A 22,663-nucleotide genomic window follows, 5' to 3' on the forward strand; every position below is an offset into this window, starting at 1 on the left:
TATAAACCTTATTCCCCACCCCCTATTTATAAACCTTATTCCCTGCCCCCTATATATAAACCTTATTCCCCGCCCCCTATATATAAACCTTATTCCCCACCCCCTATTTATAAACCTTATTCCCTGCCCCCTATTTATAAACCTTATTCCCCGCCCCTATATATAAACCTTATTCCCCACCCCCTATTTATAAACCTTATTCCCTGCCCCCTATTTATAAACCTTATTCCCTGCCCCCTATTTATAAACCTTATTCCCCACCCCCATATATAAACCTTATTCCCCGCCCCCTATATATAAACCTTATTCCCCACCCCCTATTTATAAACCTTATTCCCTGCCCCCTATATATAAACCTTATTCCCCACCCCCTATATATAAACCTTATTCCCCACCCCCTATTTATAAACCTTATTCCCCACCCCCTATTTATAAACCTTATTCCCTGCCCCCTATTTATAAACCTTATTCCCCACCCCCTATTTATAAACCTTATTCCCTGCCCCCTATTTATAAACCTTATTCCCCACCCCCATATATAAACCTTATTCCCCACCCCCTATTTATAAACCTTATTCCCTGCCCCCTATTTATAAACCTTATTCCCTGCCCCCTATTTATAAACCTTATTCCCCACCCCTATTTATAAACCTTATTCCCCACCCCTATATATAAACCTTATTCCCTGCCCCCTATTTATAAACCTTATTCCCCGCCCCCTATTTATAAACCTTATTCCCCACCCCCTATATATAAACCTTATTCCCCACCCCCTATTTATAAACCTTATTCCCTGCCCCCTATTTATAAACCTTATTCCCCACCCCCTATTTATAAACCTTATTCCCTGCCCCCTATTTATAAACCTTATTCCCCACCCCCATATATAAACCTTATTCCCCGCCCCCTATATATAAACCTTATTCCCCACCCCCTATTTATAAACCTTATTCCCTGCCCCCTATATATAAACCTTATTCCCCGCCCCCTATATATAAACCTTATTCCCTGCCCCCTATATATAAACCTTATTCCCCACCCCCTATTTATAAACCTTATTCCCTGCCCCCTATATATAAACCTTATTCCCCACCCCCTATTTATAAACCTTATTCCCTGCCCCCTATTTATAAACCTTATTCCCCACCCCTATTTATAAACCTTATTCCCCACCCCTATATATAAACCTTATTCCCTGCCCCCTATTTATAAACCTTATTCCCCGCCCCCTATTTATAAACCTTATTCCCCACCCCCTATATATAAACCTTATTCCCCACCCCCTATTTATAAACCTTATTCCCTGCCCCCTATTTATAAACCTTATTCCCCACCCCCTATTTATAAACCTTATTCCCTGCCCCCTATTTATAAACCTTATTCCCCACCCCCATATATAAACCTTATTCCCCGCCCCCTATATATAAACCTTATTCCCCACCCCCTATATATAAACCTTATTCCCCACCCCCTATTTATAAACCTTATTCCCTGCCCCCTATTTATAAACCTTATTCCCCGCCCCTATATATAAACCTTATTCCCCACCCCCTATTTATAAACCTTATTCCCTGCCCCCTATTTATAAACCTTATTCCCTGCCCCCTATTTATAAACCTTATTCCCCACCCCCATATATAAACCTTATTCCCCGCCCCCTATATATAAACCTTATTCCCCACCCCCTATTTATAAACCTTATTCCCTGCCCCCTATATATAAACCTTATTCCCCGCCCCCTATATATAAACCTTATTCCCCACCCCCTATTTATAAACCTTATTCCCTGCCCCCTATTTATAAACCTTATTCCCCGCCCCTATATATAAACCTTATTCCCCACCCCCTATTTATAAACCTTATTCCCTGCCCCCTATTTATAAACCTTATTCCCTGCCCCCTATTTATAAACCTTATTCCCCACCCCCATATATAAACCTTATTCCCCGCCCCCTATATATAAACCTTATTCCCCACCCCCTATTTATAAACCTTATTCCCTGCCCCCTATATATAAACCTTATTCCCCACCCCCTATATATAAACCTTATTCCCCACCCCCTATTTATAAACCTTATTCCCTGCCCCCTATATATAAACCTTATTCCCCACCCCCTATATATAAACCTTATTCCCCACCCCCTATTTATAAACCTTATTCCCTGCCCCCTATATATAAACCTTATTCCCCACCCCCTATTTATAAACCTTATTCCCTGCCCCCTATTTATAAACCTTATTCCCCACCCCCTATTTATAAACCTTATTCCCTGCCCCCTATTTATAAACCTTATTCCCTGCCCCCTATTTATAAACCTTATTCCCCACCCCCTATTTATAAACCTTATTCCCTGCCCCCTATTTATAAACCTTATTCCCCACCCCCATATATAAACCTTATTCCCCGCCCCCTATATATAAACCTTATTCCCCACCCCCATATATAAACCTTATTCCCCGCCCCCTATATATAAACCTTATTCCCCACCCCCTATTTATAAACCTTATTCCCTGCCCCCTATATATAAACCTTATTCCCCACCCCCTATATATAAACCTTATTCCCCACCCCCTATTTATAAACCTTATTCCCCACCCCCTATTTATAAACCTTATTCCCTGCCCCCTATTTATAAACCTTATTCCCCAACCCCCCTATTTATAAACCTTATTCCCTGCCCCCTATTTATAAACCTTATTCCCACCCCCATATATAAACCTTATTCCCCACCCCCTATTTATAAACCTTATTCCCTGCCCCCTATTTATAAACCTTATTCCCCACCCCCATATATAAACCTTATTCCCTGCCCCCTATTTATAAACCTTATTCCCCACCCCCTATATATAAACCTTATTCCCCGCCCCCCATATATAAACCTTATTCCCCACCCCCCATATATAAACCTTATTCCCCACCCCCTATATATAAACCTTATTCCCCACCCCCCTATTTATAAACCTTATTCCCCGCCCCCTATATATAAACCTTATTCCCCACCCCTATATATAAAACCTTATTCCCCACCCCCTATTTATAAACCTTATTCCCCACCCCCTATTTATAAACCTTATTCCCCACCCCCTATATATAAACCTTATTCCCCACCCCCTATTTATAAACCTTATTCCCCACCCCCTATTTATAAACCTTATTCCCCACCCCCTATTTATAAACCTTATTCCCCCACTCCTATATATAAACCTTATTCCCCACCCCCCATATATAAACCTTATTCCCCACCCCCTATATATAAACCTTATTCCCCACCCCCTATTTATAAACCTTATTCCCCGCCCCCTATATATAAACCTTATTCCCCACCCCTATATATAAACCTTATTCCCCACCCCCTATTTATAAACCTTATTCCCCACCCCCTATATATAAACCTTATTCCCCACCCCCTATTTATAAACCTTATTCCCCACCCCCTATATATAAACCTTATTCCCCACCCCCTATATATAAACCTTATTCCCCACCCCCCTATATATAAACCTTATTCCCCACCCCCTATTTATAAACCTTATTCCCCACCCCCTATATATAAACCTTATTCCCCACCCCTATTTATAAACCTTATTCCCCACCCCCTATATATAAACCTTATTCCCCACCCCCTATATATAAACCTTATTCCCCGCCCCTATTTATAAACCTTATTCCCCACCCCCTATTTATAAACCTTATTCCCCACCCCCTATTTATAAACCTTATTCCCCACCCCCTATATATAAACCTTATTCCCCACCCCCTATTTATAAACCTTATTCCCCACCCCCTATTTATAAACCTTATTCCCCACCCCCTATTTATAAACCTTATTCCCCGCCCCCTATATATAAACCTTATTCCCCACCCCCTATATATAAACCTTATTCCCCACCCCCTATATATAAACCTTATTCCCCACTCCCTATTTATAAACCTTATTCCCCGCCCCCTATATATAAACCTTATTCCCCGCCCCCTATATATAAACCTTATTCCCCCACCCCCTATTTATAAACCTTATTCCCCACCCCCTATATATAAACCTTATTCCCCACCCCCTATTTATAAACCTTATTCCCCGCCCCCTATATATAAACCTTATTCCCCGCCCCCTATATATAAACCTTATTCCCCACCCCCTATTTATAAACCTTATTCCCCGCCCCTATTTATAAACCTTATTCCCCGCCCCTATTTATAAACCTTATTCCCCGCCCCCTATATATAAACCTTATTCCCCGCCCCTATTTATAAACCTTATTCCCCGCCCCTATTTATAAACCTTATTCCCCGCCCCCTATTTATAAACCTTATTCCCCGCCCCCTATATATAAACCTTATTCCCACCCCCTATTTATAAACCTTATTCCCCGCCCCTATTTATAAACCTTATTCCCCGCCCCTATTTATAAACCTTATTCCCCACCCCCTATATATAAACCTTATTCCCCGCCCCTATATATAAACCTTATTCCCCGCCCCTATTTATAAACCTTATTCCCCGCCCCCTATATATAAACCTTATTCCCTGCCCCCTATATATAAACCTTATTCCCCACCCCCTATTTATAAACCTTATTCCCCGCCCCTATATATAAACCTTATTCCCTGCCCCCTATATATAAACCTTATTCCCACCCCCTATTTATAAACCTTATTCCCCGCCCCTATTTATAAACCTTATTCCCCGCCCCTATTTATAAACCTTATTCCCCACCCCCTATATATAAACCTTATTCCCCGCCCCTATATATAACCTTATTCCCCGCCCCTATTTATAAACCTTATTCCCCGCCCCCTATATATAAACCTTATTCCCTGCCCCCTATATATAAACCTTATTCCCCACCCCCCTATTTATAAACCTTATTCCCCGCCCCTATATATAAACCTTATTCCCTGCCCCCTATATATAAACCTTATTCCCCACCCCCTATTTATAAACCTTATTCCCCGCCCCTATTTATAAACCTTATTCCCCGCCCCTATTTATAAACCTTATTCCCCACCCCCTATTTATAAACCTTATTCCCCACCCCCTATTTATAAACCTTATTCCCCGCCCCTATTTATAAACCTTATTCCCCACCCCCTATATATAAACCTTATTCCCCACCCCCTATTTATAAACCTTATTCCCCACCCCCTATTTATAAACCTTATTCCCCACCCCCTATTTATGAACCTTATTCCCCACCCCCTATATATAAACCTTATTCCCCACCCCCTATTTATAAACCTTATTCCCCACTCCTATATATAAACCTTATTCCCCACCCCCTATTTATAAACCTTATTCCCCACCCCCTATTTATAAACCTTATTCCCTGCCCCCCTATTTATAAACCTTATTCCCCACCCCCTATATATAAACCTTATTCCCCACCCCCTATATATAAACCTTATTCCCCACCCCCTATTTATAAACCTTATTCCCCACCCCCTATATATAAACCTTATTCCCCACCCCCTATTTATAAACCTTATTCCCCACCCCCTATATATAAACCTTATTCCCCACCCCCTATTTATAAACCTTATTCCCCACCCCCTATATATAAACCTTATTCCCCACCCCCTATTTATAAACCTTATTCCCCACCCCCTATATATAAACCTTATTCCCCACCCCCTATTTATAAACCTTATTCCCCACCCCCTATATATAAACCTTATTCCCCACCCCCTATATATAAACCTTATTCCCCACCCCCTATTTATAAACCTTATTCCCCACCCCCTATATATAAACCTTATTCCCCACCCCCTATTTATAAACCTTATTCCCCACCCCCTATATATAAACCTTATTCCCCACCCCCTATATATAAACCTTATTCCCCACCCCCTATATATAAACCTTATTCCCCACCCCCTATATATAAACCTTATTCCCCACCCCCTATTTATAAACCTTATTCCCCACCCCCTATATATAAACCTTATTCCCCACCCCCTATTTATAAACCTTATTCCCCACCCCCTATATATAAACCTTATTCCCCACCCCCCATATATAAACCTTATTCCCCACCCCCTATATATAAACCTTATTCCCCACCCCCTATATATAAACCTTATTCCCCACCCCCTATTTATAAACCTTATTCCCCACCCCCTATATATAAACCTTATTCCCCACCCCCTATTTATAAACCTTATTCCCCACCCCCTATATATAAACCTTATTCCCCACCCCCCATATATAAACCTTATTCCCCACCCCCTATATATAAACCTTATTCCCCACCCCCTATATATAAACCTTATTCCCCACCCCCTATTTATAAACCTTATTCCCCGCCCCTATATATAAACCTTATTCCCCACCCCCTATTTATAAACCTTATTCCCCACCCCCTATTTATGAACCTTATTCCCCACCCCCTATTTATAAACCTTATTCCCCACCCCCTATTTATAAACCTTATTCCCCACCCCCTATTTATAAACCTTATTCCCCGCCCCTATATATAAACCTTATTCCCCGCCCCCTATATATAAACCTTATTCCCCGCCCCTATATATAAACCTTATTCCCCACCCCCTATTTATAAACCTTATTCCCCACCCCCTATATATAAACCTTATTCCCCACCCCCTATATATAAACCTTATTCCCCGCCCCCTATATATAAACCTTATTCCCCACCCCCTATATATAAACCTTATTCCCCACCCCTATATATAAACCTTATTCCCCGCCCCATATATAAACCTTATTCCCCACCCCCCATATAGAAACCTTATTCCCCACCCCCCATATATAAACCTTATTCCCCCCCCCATATATAAACCTTATTCCCCACCCCCATATATAAACCTTATTCCCCACCCCCCATATATAAACCTTATTCCCCACCCCCATATATAAACCTTATTCCCCACCCCCTATATATAAACCTTATTCCCCGCCCCTATTTATAAACCTTATTCCCCGCCCCCTATATATAAACCTTATTCCCCGCCCCCTATATATAAACCTTATTCCCCACCCCTATATATAAACCTTATTCCCCGCCCCATATATAAACCTTATTCCCCACCCCCCATATAGAAACCTTATTCCCCACCCCCCATATATAAACCTTATTCCCCCCCCCATATATAAACCTTATTCCCCACCCCCATATATAAACCTTATTCCCCACCCCCCATATATAAACCTTATTCCCCACCCCCATATATAAACCTTATTCCCCGCCCCCTATATATAAACCTTATTCCCCGCCCCCTATATATAAACCTTATTCCCCGCCCCTATTTATAAACCTTATTCCCCGCCCCCTATATATAAACCTTATTCCCCACCCCCTATATATAAACCTTATTCCCCACCCCCCATATATAAACCTTATTCCCCACCCCCCATATAGAAACCTTATTCCCCACCCCCTATATATAAACCTTATTCCCCACCCCCTATATATAAACCTTATTCCCCACCCCCTATTTATAAACCTTATTCCCCGCCCCCTATATATAAACCTTATTCCCCGCCCCTATATATAAACCTTATTCCCCACCCCCTATTTATAAACCTTATTCCCCACCCCCTATTTATGAACCTTATTCCCCGCCCCCCATATATAAACCTTATTCCCCACCCCCTATTTATAAACCTTATTCCCCGCCCCTATATATAAACCTTATTCCCCGCCCCCTATATATAAACCTTATTCCCCGCCCCTATATATAAACCTTATTCCCCACCCCCTATTTATAAACCTTATTCCCCGCCCCCTATATATAAACCTTATTCCCCGCCCCCTATATATAAACCTTATTCCCCACCCCCCATATATAAACCTTATTCCCCCCCCCATATATAAACCTTATTCCCCACCCCCATATATAAACCTTATTCCCCACCCCCCATATATAAACCTTATTCCCCACCCCCATATATAAACCTTATTCCCCACCCCCCATATATAAACCTTATTCCCCACCCCCATATATAAACCTTATTCCCCACCCCCATATATAAACCTTATTCCCCACCCCCATATATAAACCTTATTCCCCACCCCCTATATATAAACCTTATTCCCCACCCCCCATATATAAACCTTATTCCCCACCCCCTATATATAAACCTTATTCCCCACCCCCCATATATAAACCTTATTCCCCACCCCCTATATATAAACCTTATTCCCCACCCCCTATATATAAACCTTATTCCCCACCCCCTATTTATAAACCTTATTCCCCGCCCCCTATATATAAACCTTATTCCCCGCCCCTATATATAAACCTTATTCCCCACCCCCTATTTATAAACCTTATTCCCCACCCCCTATTTATGAACCTTATTCCCCGCCCCCCATATATAAACCTTATTCCCCACCCCCTATTTATAAACCTTATTCCCCGCCCCTATATATAAACCTTATTCCCCGCCCCCTATATATAAACCTTATTCCCCACCCCCTATATATAAACCTTATTCCCCACCCCCTATATATAAACCTTATTCCCCACCCCCTATTTATAAACCTTATTCCCCACCCCCTATATATAAACCTTATTCCCCACCCCCTATATATAAACCTTATTCCCCACCCCCTATATATAAACCTTATTCCCCACCCCCTATTTATAAACCTTATTCCCCGCCCCTATATATAAACCTTATTCCCCGCCCCCTATATATAAACCTTATTCCCCACCCCCTATTTATAAACCTTATTCCCCACCCCCTATATATAAACCTTATTCCCCACCCCCTATATATAAACCTTATTCCCCACCCCCTATATATAAACCTTATTCCCCACCCCCTATATATAAACCTTATTCCCCACCCCCTATATATAAACCTTATTCCCCACCCCCTATTTATAAACCTTATTCCCCGCCCCTATATATAAACCTTATTCCCCGCCCCCTATATATAAACCTTATTCCCCACCCCCTATTTATAAACCTTATTCCCCACCCCCTATATATAAACCTTATTCCCCGCCCCTATATATAAACCTTATTCCCCGCCCCTATATATAAACCTTATTCCCCACCCCCTATTTATAAACCTTATTCCCCACCCCCTATATATAAACCTTATTCCCCACCCCCTATATATAAACCTTATTCCCCACCCCTATATATAAACCTTATTCCCCGCCCCATATATAAACCTTATTCCCCACCCCCCATATAGAAACCTTATTCCCCACCCCCCATATATAAACCTTATTCCCCCCCCCATATATAAACCTTATTCCCCACCCCCATATATAAACCTTATTCCCCACCCCCCATATATAAACCTTATTCCCCCCCCCATATATAAACCTTATTCCCCACCCCCATATATAAACCTTATTCCCCACCCCCCATATATAAACCTTATTCCCCACCCCCATATATAAACCTTATTCCCCACCCCCCATATATAAACCTTATTCCCCACCCCCATATATAAACCTTATTCCCCGCCCCTATTTATAAACCTTATTCCCCGCCCCCTATATATAAACCTTATTCCCCGCCCCCTATATATAAACCTTATTCCCCACCCCTATATATAAACCTTATTCCCCGCCCCATATATAAACCTTATTCCCCACCCCCCATATAGAAACCTTATTCCCCACCCCCCATATATAAACCTTATTCCCCCCCCCATATATAAACCTTATTCCCCACCCCCCATATATAAACCTTATTCCCCACCCCCTATATATAAACCTTATTCCCCGCCCCCTATATATAAACCTTATTCCCCGCCCCTATTTATAAACCTTATTCCCCGCCCCCTATATATAAACCTTATTCCCCACCCCCTATATATAAACCTTATTCCCCACCCCCCATATATAAACCTTATTCCCCACCCCCTATTTATAAACCTTATTCCCCACCCCCTATATATAAACCTTATTCCCCACCCCCTATATATAAACCTTATTCCCCGCCCCATATATAAACCTTATTCCCCACCCCCCATATAGAAACCTTATTCCCCACCCCCCATATATAAACCTTATTCCCCCCCCATATATAAACCTTATTCCCCACCCCCATATATAAACCTTATTCCCCACCCCCTATATATAAACCTTATTCCCCACCCCCATATATAAACCTTATTCCCCCCCCATATATAAACCTTATTCCCCACCCCCATATATAAACCTTATTCCCCACCCCCTATATATAAACCTTATTCCCCACCCCCATATATAAACCTTATTCCCCACCCCCCATATATAAACCTTATTCCCCGCCCCTATATATAAACCTTATTCCCCACCCCCCATATATAAACCTTATTCCCCACCCCCTATATATAAACCTTATTCCCCACCCCCATATATAAACCTTATTCCCCACCCCCTATTTATAAACCTTATTCCCCACCCCCCATATATAAACCTTATTCCCCACCCCCTATGTATAAACCTTATTCCCCACCCCATATATATAAATCTTATTCCCCACCCGGTATTTATAGATCTTATTCCCCACTTCCTATATATAGACCGTATTCAGAAACATATTTTGATTCTTTTGCCCCATCTACAGAGGTTCATACTCTTAAACCAGTATAAGTTTATAATAACCACGTTGATTGGTTCCTTTTGTTTATTTTTTCATAGCTTTTAAAAGATTTCATGATCACTTAGGTTTGCGTTTTATTTTTACTTGAGTTCTTACAACTTTACAGAATCAATGACATTGATGTGCTGTTCTGGAGCACGTTTTCTTGTTTTTGTGGTCTAATTTGGTTGGTTGAAGCCATTGTGTCTTCAATTGTTGCCTTACCTTGGTTGACTCATCTGATGATATATTGGGAGACACGATTCTCTTGATTGACGTCACACTGTTTGACTTCACGAACAAACTGAACTAAAGAGCAGCCAAAATAAGCCTTCCATGTCAAAAGTATTAATGTTGCGATAATCTCTATCATCCCCTAAGCATATCACTAGGAATAATGAATTTGTCCACCTCAGTCTGCAGACTCGCTACATTAGCATTTCAAAGAGAAACTGCCAAATCAGAAAGTAAAATTTGACCTAATTAACTTGATTACTGGCTGTGGCACCAGCTGACTCTTTTCCAAAGTGAAGATGGCTCTGCTCAGTCTTATACATTGGCTTGACAAAGAAACTCTTTTACGGGTAGAGTTATCTGAAGTCGGTTTCTAAATCGCATTGACTCTTATCTATTTAAAGTGGAAAGCAAAACAAAAATCCCCCAAATTGTTACAGTAAATTTAAGCTTGTGTAGTCGAACAGCTACATCACTATAAAAAGTGATTTCAGTCCGTGCCCTTTCTATAACTCTCTACTTCTGTCTGTTCACAGCTGTGGCTTGGCATCCAGTGCATGAAGGGCTGTTTGCTAGCGGGGGATCTGATGGCTCTTTGCTGTTCTGGCATGTGGGGTGAGTAAAATCTGGAAATGTGATGTGTGTAAGGGACATGTAACAAATAACATTCAAAACAAATGCACTCTGGTCTTTTTTGACTTTTTTCAGTAAAAGATGGGGCCCATGTGTAGTTTTCCTAGGCTGGATCTGAATACACTGTAACCAGTTTCATGTCAACTAGGATAAGGCATTTACCGCTGCCACAGCCAAAATGTCTTCAGTCCATGTTGTGTGCTAGACATGATGCAAACCTTGCTAAGACCAATATTTTCTTTTGTAAGATCATGCTGATCTGGTCCATGCTCTGCTGTTGTGTCTTAAACAAGTTTGGTCTGACTGTGTTTATGGATGTATCTGATTGCAGTGTGGAGAAGGAGGTTGGAGGAATGGAAATGGCTCATGAAGGAATGATCTGGAGCCTGGCCTGGCACCCACTTGGGCACATACTTTGTTCAGGATCCAACGACCATACCAGGTATGACTTTAACTGACAAAGTAAAAGATAATTTTAAAAAAATATTCGGGGAACCAAATGAAATTTGCAGAGCAGTAATGTGTCATGCCTTCAGATACGGAGCTCTGCTTCTGTTCAACAACTTCCCACACCATTGAAACCCACAGGTGTTTCCTGTAATTACCAATCACAAATAAAAAAGGATGGATTTAATTCCTTTCCCTTAAGTTATTATCGAACAATCTTTTTATTATAGCTGTTGCTATGATTCTGTACAGCCAACATATGTCGACCAGCTGTTTAATTCAATTTTTGCAATTCTCACTCATTTGTTAAAATATCTCACACAAGTGAACAGATTGCAATCCCAGGAACCATTAGAGTGCTTACCCTTTAAAGGTTTTGCGCAGCATAGAAGCTGGTATAGAATAAGACAAAGCACTGTGCAGTGCCTACTGTTAAAGGAGCTGTGTCTAATGTTCTGTCCCAGTTTGGCCAACTGTTAAATGTGAAGGTCAACCTATGTTCGAAGAATGAGAATGGCCATGATCTCAGTAAGTGGTCTTAATACTGTAAAGTCTAGCAGTATGTTAAATTATATGCAACCTGTCATTGGCAGCAAATTCTGGACAAGAAACAGACCTGGAGATAAAATGAGAGATCGCTACAATCTCAACCTGCTTCCAGGGATGTCGGATGAAGCAGTGGGAGAGTATGGTAAGAATAGAATATGCAGTATCAGAATATGTTAGTGTAATAAATAGTGGAAGAGACCAGACTATGCTGTACATTGTAATAAATTCAATACATTTCTGCTAAGGTGTGCGCACAAGCAGAATGCATTATACAGTGTATGAAATATAATACAATATGATCACAGGTTATAATGAGATTACAAATCTTAATATTCTTAATGTACAGTATAATCTACAATAATATATCAGAAGTGTCTTTCACAATAAATAGTTCCATGTGTGATGGGAATGTGAGTCACTCAGCCACTGACCTGGCATTCGATCAGCACAGGAGCTGTTTACTGCCTCACACACTTCCTGTAAAGGGAAGTAAACATTTAAGCACAATATTTCAAAGATGAAACTCCCTGTACAAATCCTGAACTTTTATTTATATTTGGAATTTCACAGATGACATTGAGCCAAACAGTCTATCAAGTATTCCTGGGATGGGCATTCCAGAGCAACTGAAACAAGCCTTGGAGCTGGAACAGGCCAGTAAGTCGATCACAAAACATTTAATATCGTCAGCAAGGAGATTGAATATGGGTTTGAGCGTTTTGACAAACTGAACCATATGGACAGCCATGCACAGAGTCATTCTAATGAGTTTGTCGTTAAAGTTGGAACTGACAGCTGTTTTGGTGCAAGACCATTTCCTTGAGTTGGACCAAGCAGTCAGGCAGTGACTGATTGATTTAAGTTCAGGACTCTGCATGTTTCAAGGAGATTGATTTACTGGCCCAAACAATGCTGAAAAAAATAATGGTGTGAATGACTCATAGAAATTTACGGCTCAGAAGGAGGCCATTCAGCCCATCGTGCCTGTTCCAGCTGAAAGAGCTATCCAGCCAAATCCCACTTTCCAGCTCTTGGTCCAAAGCCTTGCAGATTACGGCACTTCACAGAATCACAGAAACCCCACAGTGCAGATAGAGGCCATTTCGGCCCATCGAGCCTGCACCGACACACATCCCACCCGACCCCCGTAACCCCCACACCAACACACATCCCACCCTATCCCTGTAACCCCACGTATTTAATCCCCCTAACACTAAGGGTCAATTTATCATAGCCAATCAACCTAACCCGCACATCTTTGGACTGTGGGAGGAAACCGGAGCACCCGGAGGAAACCCACGCAAACACGGGGAGAATGTGCAAACTCCACACAGACAGTCGCCCGAGGCCGGATTCGAACCCGGGTCTCTGGCGCTGTGAGGCAACAGTGCTAACCACTATGCCACTGTGCATATCCGTGCATGCCACCGTGTATATCCAAGCACTTCTTAAATGTGATGAGGGTTTCTGCCTCTACTACCCTTTCAGGCAGTAAGTTCCAGACCCCCACCAAGTTCTGGGTGAAAACATTTCTCCTCAACTCCCCTCTAATCATTCTACCAATTACTTTAAATCTATGTCCCCTGGTTATTGACCTCTCTGCTAAGGGAAATAGGTGCTTCCTAGCCACGCTATCTAGGCTCCTCACAATTTTATACACCTCAATTAAGTCTCCCCTCAGCCACCTCTGTTCCAAAGAAAACAACCCCAGCCTATCCAACCTTTCCTCATAGCTAAAATTCTCCAGTCCTGGCAACATCCTCATAAATCTCCTCTATACCCTCTCTCATGCAATTACATCTTTTCTGTAATGTGGTGACTAGAACTGTACGCAGTACTCTAGCTGTGGTCTAACTAGTGTTTTATACAGTTCTAGCATAACCTCTCTGCTCTTATATTCTATGCCTCGGCTAATAAAGGAAAGAATCCCGTATGCGTTCTTAACCACCTTATCTACCTGTCCTGTTACCTTCAGGGATCTGTGGACATGCACTCCAAGGTCCCTCTGTTCCTCTACATTTCTCAGTATCCTACCATTTACTGTGTATTCGCTTGCCTTATTAACCCTCCCCAAATGCATTACCTCACACTTCTCTGGATTGAATTCCATTTGCTACTTTTCTGCCCACCTGACCAGCCCATTGATATCTTCCTGCAGTCTACAGCTTTCTCCCTCACTATCAACCACACGGCCAATTTTTGTATCATCTGAAAACTTCTTAATCATGCCCCGTACATTGAAGTCTAAATCATTGATATATACCACAAAAAGCAGGGGACCTAGTACTGAGCCCTGTGGAACCCCACTGGAAACAGTCTTCCAGTCACAAAAACACCCAGTTATTACCCTTTGCTTCCTGCCACTGAGCCAGTTTTGGATCCAACTTGCCACTTTCCCTTGGATCCCATGGGCTTTTACTTTTTTGACCAACCATGTGGGACCTTGTCAAAGGCCTTGCTAAAATCCGTATAGACTATATCAAATGCGCTACCCTCATCGACTCTCCTTGTTACCTGCTCAAAAAATTCAATCAAGTTAGTCAGACACGACCTTCCCACAACAAATCCATGCTGACTGTCCTTGATTAATCCGTGACTTTCTAAATGATTTGTACTATCCCTCAGAATTTTTTCCAATAATTTTCCCATCACCGAGGTTAGGCTGACTAGCCTGTAATTACTCGGTCTATCCCTTTTTAAACAATGGCACAACGTTAGCCGCCCTGCAGTCCTCTGGCACCACTCCTGTAGCCGGAGAGGATTGGAAAATGATGGTAAGAGCCTCCGCTATTTCCTTCCTTGCCTCTCTCAACAGCCTGGGATACATTTCATCTGGGCCTGGCGATTTATCTACTTTCAAAGATGCTAAACCTCTTAATACTTCCTCTCTCTGTTTATCCCATCTAATATTTCACGCTCCTCCTCCTTAACTACAATATCTATCATCCCTTTCTTCTGTGAAGACAGACGCAAAGTATTCATTAAGAACCATACCCACGTCTTCTGCCTCCACACACACAGGTTACCTTTTTGGTCTCTAATAGGCCCTACTCTTTAGTTATTCTCTTGCTCTTTACGTATTTATAAAACATCTTTGGGTTTTCCTTGATTTTACTTTCCAATATTTTTTCATGCCCTCTCTTTAATTTCCTTTTCAATTTCACCTTTGCACTTTCTATACTCATCGGCTTTCTGTAGTATTGAACTCTCGGTATCTGACAAAAGAATCCTTTTTTTTTCCCTTATCCTACCCTGTATGCTCCTTGACATCCAGGGGGCTCTAGATTTGGGAATCCCATCCTTTTTCTTTGCGGGAACATATTTGCTCTGGACCCTCACTATCTCCTCTTTGAATGCCTCCCACTGCTCTGACACTGATTTACCTTCAAGGAGCTGTTTCCGGTCCACTTTTGCTAAATCACATCTCAACTTAGTAAAATTGACCTTTCCCCAGTCAAGAACTTTTTACACCTGGTCTATCTTTATCCTTTTCCATAACTGTGCTAAATCTAACTGAATTATGATCATTAGCACCAAAATGCTCTCCCACTGATTCCCCTTCCACCTACCCAACTTCATTCCCTAAAACTAAGTCCAGAACTGCCCCCTCTCTTGTTGGGCTTGTTACGTACTGGCTAAAAAAGTTCTCCTGAATGCATTTTAAGAATTCTTGAATGCAACAACTTCATGAAAAGCTTGTGGCGAGGAAGAAATACCCCATAAAGTGCAAATCACCACAAGTTGCTGGACAATTTGCACTGCTCTACTGCCAGATTCGCGAAAACATACGAATTAGGAGCAGGAGTAGGCCACTCGGCCCCTCGAGCCTGCTCCGCCATTCAATAAGATCATGGCTGATCTGATTACTCCACATTCCCACCTACCCCCGAACGGCATCTTGCCCTTAACCTCCCCATGAGGTCGATGCATTTGCACGTCAATTGTACATTAAAGTTTCCACAGAAAGGTCCCAGATGCCCTGTTGCCCTCGCTGCGCCATTATCAGCTCGCACCTCCTGCAACTTGCGGGCAAAAATATTTAAAACCTAAACGTGCAAAAACGAGTCAAACTAATGAGGCACGCTGCGAGATACCCACTCCAGCAAAATCTGAGCCAATATCTTCCTGCTCCACTGATAATACATCACATCAGGAGTCCCCAAATGGCGGACTGTGGTCCATTGCAGACTCTTGGGACCTTTTGAATCAGGGGCATACAGAATTTTGCAGAGGTGACACAAGCACAGACATCCCAAAACACTTCATAGCCAATGAAGTACTTCTGAAGTGTAGTCAATGTTGTAATGTAGGCAAAGGTGACAACCAGTTTGCATGTAGTAAGGAAGGTCCCACAAGCAGCAATGAGAAAAAAATACCGAATAATCTGCTCTGGTGGTGTTGGTTGAAAATAAATATTAGCCAGGACACATCAGGGATAGAAGAATATGCTGATAGAGTTAGATAAAGTAGGGTGGAAGGAGGCTCGTGTAGAACATAAACACCAGCATAGACCAGTTGTTCCTAATGGCCTGTTTCTGTGCTGTCAATTCTATGTAATTCTATGTCAGTTATTAAACGTAGACCCACCCATAAAGCTGTTTCACTTCTGACTAGCCAGCCATTGCTGTCAATCATTGCTCATGAGTGAAAGTCAGTGATGACTGAGGGCAATGTTTGACCAATTGGATACAAAAGAGCTTGAGGGGTAGGGGTGGTGGGTAGGATAAGATTCCAAAAATCAAAGTTATGAATTTAAGATTAATGACAGTATGCATATTAGATTAAGCTTATCATGTCCATTTTGAACCCTCTAGGGTCAGTTATAGAAATATCCATATTTGTCACGTACAAAAGCCAAGCTGAAGTAATTTTACAAGCTTAAAATGCAGTTCAAGTTTTGTTTTTTTGAAAATGGTTTAAAATACATTTATAGCATGCAAGGAACATTATTATTGAAATAATATCCATAATGGTTATGCTCCACTGATTATAGGGGCCTGGTGTTTCCTCCTTGGCACAATCCCAAGTTAAACCAAAAAAAATGCTCCCAATGCCGTGCCCATTTTGCCGGTGTCAAAAAACGCCCAAGTCTCCTCCCAACCTCATTAGAATATGCACAGACATAAACTGGGTGTAAATGGGCATAAATTAGCATAAACAATCAGGGCCCAAGGAAAGCTGTGTACCCACACCAATATACAGTATGTCTTCTTTGAATCTTAAAATGTAAGTTTCAATTCATTTAATCATCATTCATGCACATCAGGCACAGCATGTTTAAGAACCTACAATTGGGGAAGCTTTTTACTTTTTAATGTGACTTATACTTATGCCATAAAAATGCATTCAAAGAAACCAGAAACTACAGAGCAGGTGTCAGTGAGAATTTTTTTTTAAACTTTCAAAACATTGCAATTAAAAGACCAGAAAAATTACATTGGGCTAAAATTTACTATAAAATTAACAGTGAGGCAAACGGCACTCACTGTTATTTATACGCAAATTGGACAGCAACTTCAGGCGAGCGCAGATGCAGTTAAATGCGAAAATCCAGAAGTCTCTGTCCAAGATGGGCCACTCCTCTGTAAACAGCACCTCACTGTTTGCTCCCCATTAAAATGCATTGAGCGGCATGAAGTTCCTGTACTTGCACTGTAGATACAGACTCAACTCTCCACAAAGTTAGAGCTTGCCCATTTCAGTCCATGTACTCTTAACAGCGTGATAAGTCTGCCAACCAACCTCTCTGGAACTGAAAATTAACTGAATGTGGAATCTCATTCCTTCAGAATTTAATTGTTGGAGATTTAGAAAAAATTTTAATTAATTTTTTTCGGTTTTTCTTTTTTTTCCCTCTTTTTATCCAATCTTTCTTTCCCTCTTTATTTCACTTTCTGTACCTGATTTGACATTGATTTCACTATTCTAACTTGCACTTCCTGGTTTAGAATCTGTGCTGTTCATTAACAGTACTTCAAGCTGATTGGTTAAGGAGATAAACAGTGTCCACACGGGTACCAGATGCCCTGTAGAGGGAGCCGCACCGTTTGGATCTCTAACTTCCAGTGCGAAAGGTGATAGAAATTAAATGAGCATCGCAAGTCTAAAAATAGCACTTGTTCAGGGGTCTCTCAACACTGAGGCCAGATTTTCAGGCGCAGCAGGAAGGGAGAGAGTGTATGATCAATATCCAGGGACCCCTGATGTGCATGTGTGCGGATGCCAGGTAAGGACAGGATTGGGATTAGCTGTAGTGCCGTACATAGTTGAATAGTTGCCAGCACCGAGTGCCTCGGCTCACACACAAAGAATTGTCTCTTGTGTCAGGCATTCAGAAGCCAGTTCCGATGGAACAGTAGCTCAGCAGGAAGTCAGTCCCTTAAGGAGAGCGGGGGAGAAAATTGGCAAGAGGGGGGAAACAAAATAAAATAAATATTTATTGCACTGGTACAACCTAATAAAACACAGCAAAGAAGTCCCATCATTTATCCAGCACAGCACCACAGCAAAGATGAATAATTATATTGTTTGCTAAATAAAAAAACAATCCTTTACTGGGTATTGCTATGGGTCAGCATTCCAGCAATTCCTTCATTTAAAAAGGCTTTTGGCTGCACTTATGGTCTGTAGATCTGTTAAAATGAGTCACTCCAAAAATATTTCAAACATTTGCTGCCTAGTTTCATAGCCTTATAAAGCATGAATTTTTACAGACAAAGAAGAGGTGAATGAGGTGGAGATGGCGATCCCAGGATTGGACTGGGGCATGGATGAGATGATGTTGAAGGATCAGAAGAAAGTGATACAGAAGAAAGTCCCGTATGCAAAGCCAATTCCTGTACAGTTTCAACAGGTTAGTCAGAACCAGTATGATTCACTCCTGTCTGACACCACTGTAAGAATGACCTGCTTTGAATGCAGGAAATCCCTGACGCTTTGTATGCTGTGGCACTGAACCAGACCGATGGGGAATATCCTAGGTTTAATCTTTGGTGAGTGATGACTTAGCCAAGCTCAGCTGCAGGGCAATGAGGGCACAATAATTAGCCCCAGTGTTCGCAGGAAGGAAGAAGCAAATTGACCAAGGTTCCTGCCTCTGATGTTGCTCGGCAATTTCTGCCGACAGTGGATATGTATTTTGGGTGAGGATAAGGACTATCACGGAATGTGCAGCACGGTGGCATAGTGGTTAGCACTGTTGCCTCACAGCGCCAGGGACCCGGGTTCGAATCCGGCCTCGGGTGACTGTCTGTGTGGAGTTTGCACATTCTCCCCGTGTTTGCGTGGGTTTTCTCCGGGTGCTCCGGTTTCCTCCCACAGTCCAAAGATGTGCAGGTTAGGTTGATTGGCTATGATAAATTGACCCTTAGTGTTAGGGGGATTAAATACGCGGGGATAGGGTGGGATATGTGTTGGTGTAGGGGTTACGGGGAACGGGTGGGATATGTGTCGGTGCAGGCTCGATGGGCCGAAATGGCCTCTATCTGCACTGTGGGGTTTCTGTGATTTCTGTGAATAGGGATGGTCTCCTGTGGTTGAGTAGCCCACCACCATTCATTGTCTAGACTCTTGCATGAAGAGGCTGGCTGCTTGGAGAAGGTATTGGAACACTGCCACTGCTTACAGAACCCTATCCCCACATGATTACTGCCTTCAGGAGAGATGGAGGGTATACCAGGTAAGAGGGAGGGTATACCAGGTAAGAGGGAGGGTATACCAGGTAAGAGGGAGGGTATACCAGGTAAGAGGGAGGGTATACCAGGTAAGGGGGAGGGTATACCAGGTAAGGGGGAGGGTATACCAGGTAAGGGGGAGGGTATACCAGGTAAGGGGGAGGGTATACCAGGTAAGGTGGAGGGTATACCAGGTAAGATGGAGGGTATACCAGGTAAGATGGAGGGTATACCAGGTAAGATGGAGGGTATACCAGGTAAGATGGAGGGTATACCAGGTAAGAGGGAGGGTATACCAGGTAAGAGGGAGGGTATACCAGGTAAGGGGGAGGGTATACCAGGTAAGGGGGAGGGTATACCAGGTAAGATGGAGGGTATACCAGGTAAGATGGAGGGTATACCAGGTAAGATGGAGGGTATACCAGGTAAGATGGAGGGTATACCAGGTAAGATGGAAGGTATACCAGGTAAGATGGAAGGTATACAGGGTACCTGACTCCCATGAGCTGCACACATTCAACAACTGATTTGCATCAACTACAGAATACATTCCTACCTTACAGAAAGCAAATTAACACTGTGTTGTACAACAGCAAACAAAACCTCACCACCCACTGTAAACAGTTTTCAGTGAAGTGAAATGGTGGGAATTTGAAGCGGCAGAAACATGGGAAAATGGTGGGATTTGAAGATGGGAGAAAGATGTGACTGTTATGTAATGTCTATCTTCTGTCTGCAGGCATGGTCTCAGAATAAGGTTCTCACAATCCCTGTTGAGGAGCCAAAGATCGAGAGGACAGAAGAGAAGAAACTGGACGAAAAGAAGAAATCTCAAGCAGAAATCGAGCAGGAGATGGCCGCTCTGCAGTACACCAATCCTCTGCTGTTGGAGGTTAGAGCAGACCGTCATTGCCTCAGTCTTTATAACCTGGATACTTCCAACTTGTTGTCAATTACTCTTACACAGTTTAGAGGCTAATTTGTAACCTTTCACTTTCAGACATTGTTGTTAAAATGAAGAGAAATACAAACCAAGTTGTTTTTGGTGATTGTTGTCCTGTTTGAATCTTTGACTATGATTGATAAAGTGTTGGATCCAGAGGGTGAAGTAAATAGTAAAATGAGGGGTGACCCATGATGGTGCCATGTTGGAAAGCCAGCATGCTGCCCCACATAGAGGTTAATGTGTGGGACACTGATTTCATAGTCTCAGCCAGTCAGAGAGCAAAGACAGCACATTTCTTTGAAGGAGTAGAAAATCAGAGGAAATGTTGCACTGGGACACTTGTGCACGTCAGACTAAAGTGTCCACCAGGTTTCTTCGATAGTCATTGATAAGTTCCCAAATCGGAAAAAAAAGTTTTTAAGTTTTGTGTGTTTTGTTCCTTCTACACAGCAACTAAAGATCGAGAGGATTGCACAGAAACAGGCAGAACAAGTGCAACAACAGCAACAGCAGCAGCAACAGCAAGGTGCTTCTTTAGCACCACAGGCCTTCCCAGGGCAAGGATTTATCCCGCAGCCTCCACAAGGATTTCAACAGGCACTTCCACCTCAACAGATGCAGATGAATATGCCGCTCGGACCCCAAGGCAATTTCAGACCGCCAGCACCTCCAGGACAAATGGGTCCTCAAGTCCCCCCACTTATGCAGGGTCCTGTAGTGACGCAAGGATTAATGGGCCCCCAAGGACATGCAGGGCCACAAGGAATTCATGGCCCAGGAGGACCTCCAGGACCCCAAGGACATCCAGGACCACATGCCACACAGGGTTTTCCAGGCCCCCAAAATCATCCTGGGCCTCAAGGACAGCAAGGACCACATGTTCAACAAGGTTTAGGACCCAAAGGTCATCCAGGGTCACAGGGACATCCAGGACCCCAAGGATTACCCGTGGCACAAGGAATGCAGGGGCCATCGGGCCCAAGAGGAATGCAGGGACCTCCGCAGGGATTGCAAGGACCTCCACAGGGAATGCAAGGACCTCCACAGGGAATGCAAGGGCATCCCCAGGGCATGCAAGGACCACCAGGACCTCAAGGGCCACAGGGCGCACCAGGAGGGCCACCACATCCTCAGCAGGGTACTTCGAACGCACAAGGGCCACCTCATCAAGCCCCTTCCTTTCAACAACCAGCCAAGCCATCGTTGCTGGGTGATGGACCTAGAATGCCATTTAACCAGGTGAGCCATCTGTGTTTATTAGGTGTTACACCAAGTATTACACAAGCCATATCCATATACAGTACAACACAATTGAAAATGCAAGGAAGCTAAATCGATTTGGTTTTAACTCAATACATGGAAACTTGTAGTTGTTCAGAAAATGTTTATGTAAAGATTTCATTCAAACTTACTTCAGTCTGGGTGGCCCATTGCCTCCTGGGAATCGTTAATGCCCTGGCCAGCGTATTCTGCCCATTATTCAAGTTTTCCACTGCTGATGTTCAGGCATGTTAACCCCTGAAATGGCAAATATTGGCAGTGCCAAGGAGAGAAAGGGACATCCATTCTAGCGCTGAAGTGCAGGCTAGATAGTAGAACCTGCTTCACTGAGGCAACCAAGCCTATGATGAAAAA

General features: G+C 42.7%; 1 protein-coding gene across 4 annotated transcripts in view; it reads left to right on the forward strand.

Moving 5' to 3' along the window:
- Positions 1–22,663, forward strand: part of wdr33 (WD repeat domain 33) — a 191,985-nt gene that overhangs the window by 136,471 nt on the left and 32,851 nt on the right. For all 4 annotated transcript variants that reach the window (XM_085990786.1, XM_085990788.1, XM_085990785.1 and 1 more), the window contains exons 10-16: positions 11,317–11,395; positions 11,745–11,855; positions 12,454–12,551; positions 12,980–13,066; positions 19,123–19,262; positions 20,822–20,974; positions 21,479–22,267. In XM_085990786.1, the coding sequence (XP_085846912.1) occupies positions 11,317–11,395; positions 11,745–11,855; positions 12,454–12,551; positions 12,980–13,066; positions 19,123–19,262; positions 20,822–20,974; positions 21,479–22,267 (1,457 nt within the window). The remainder of the gene's footprint in view (positions 1–11,316; positions 11,396–11,744; positions 11,856–12,453; positions 12,552–12,979; positions 13,067–19,122; positions 19,263–20,821; positions 20,975–21,478; positions 22,268–22,663) is intronic.

This window comes from Somniosus microcephalus, chromosome 6, assembly GCF_052327205.1.
Source record: "Somniosus microcephalus isolate GS21.2 chromosome 6, FLI_Smic_1.0, whole genome shotgun sequence".
Classification (NCBI taxonomy): Eukaryota; Metazoa; Chordata; class Chondrichthyes; order Squaliformes; family Somniosidae; genus Somniosus; species Somniosus microcephalus.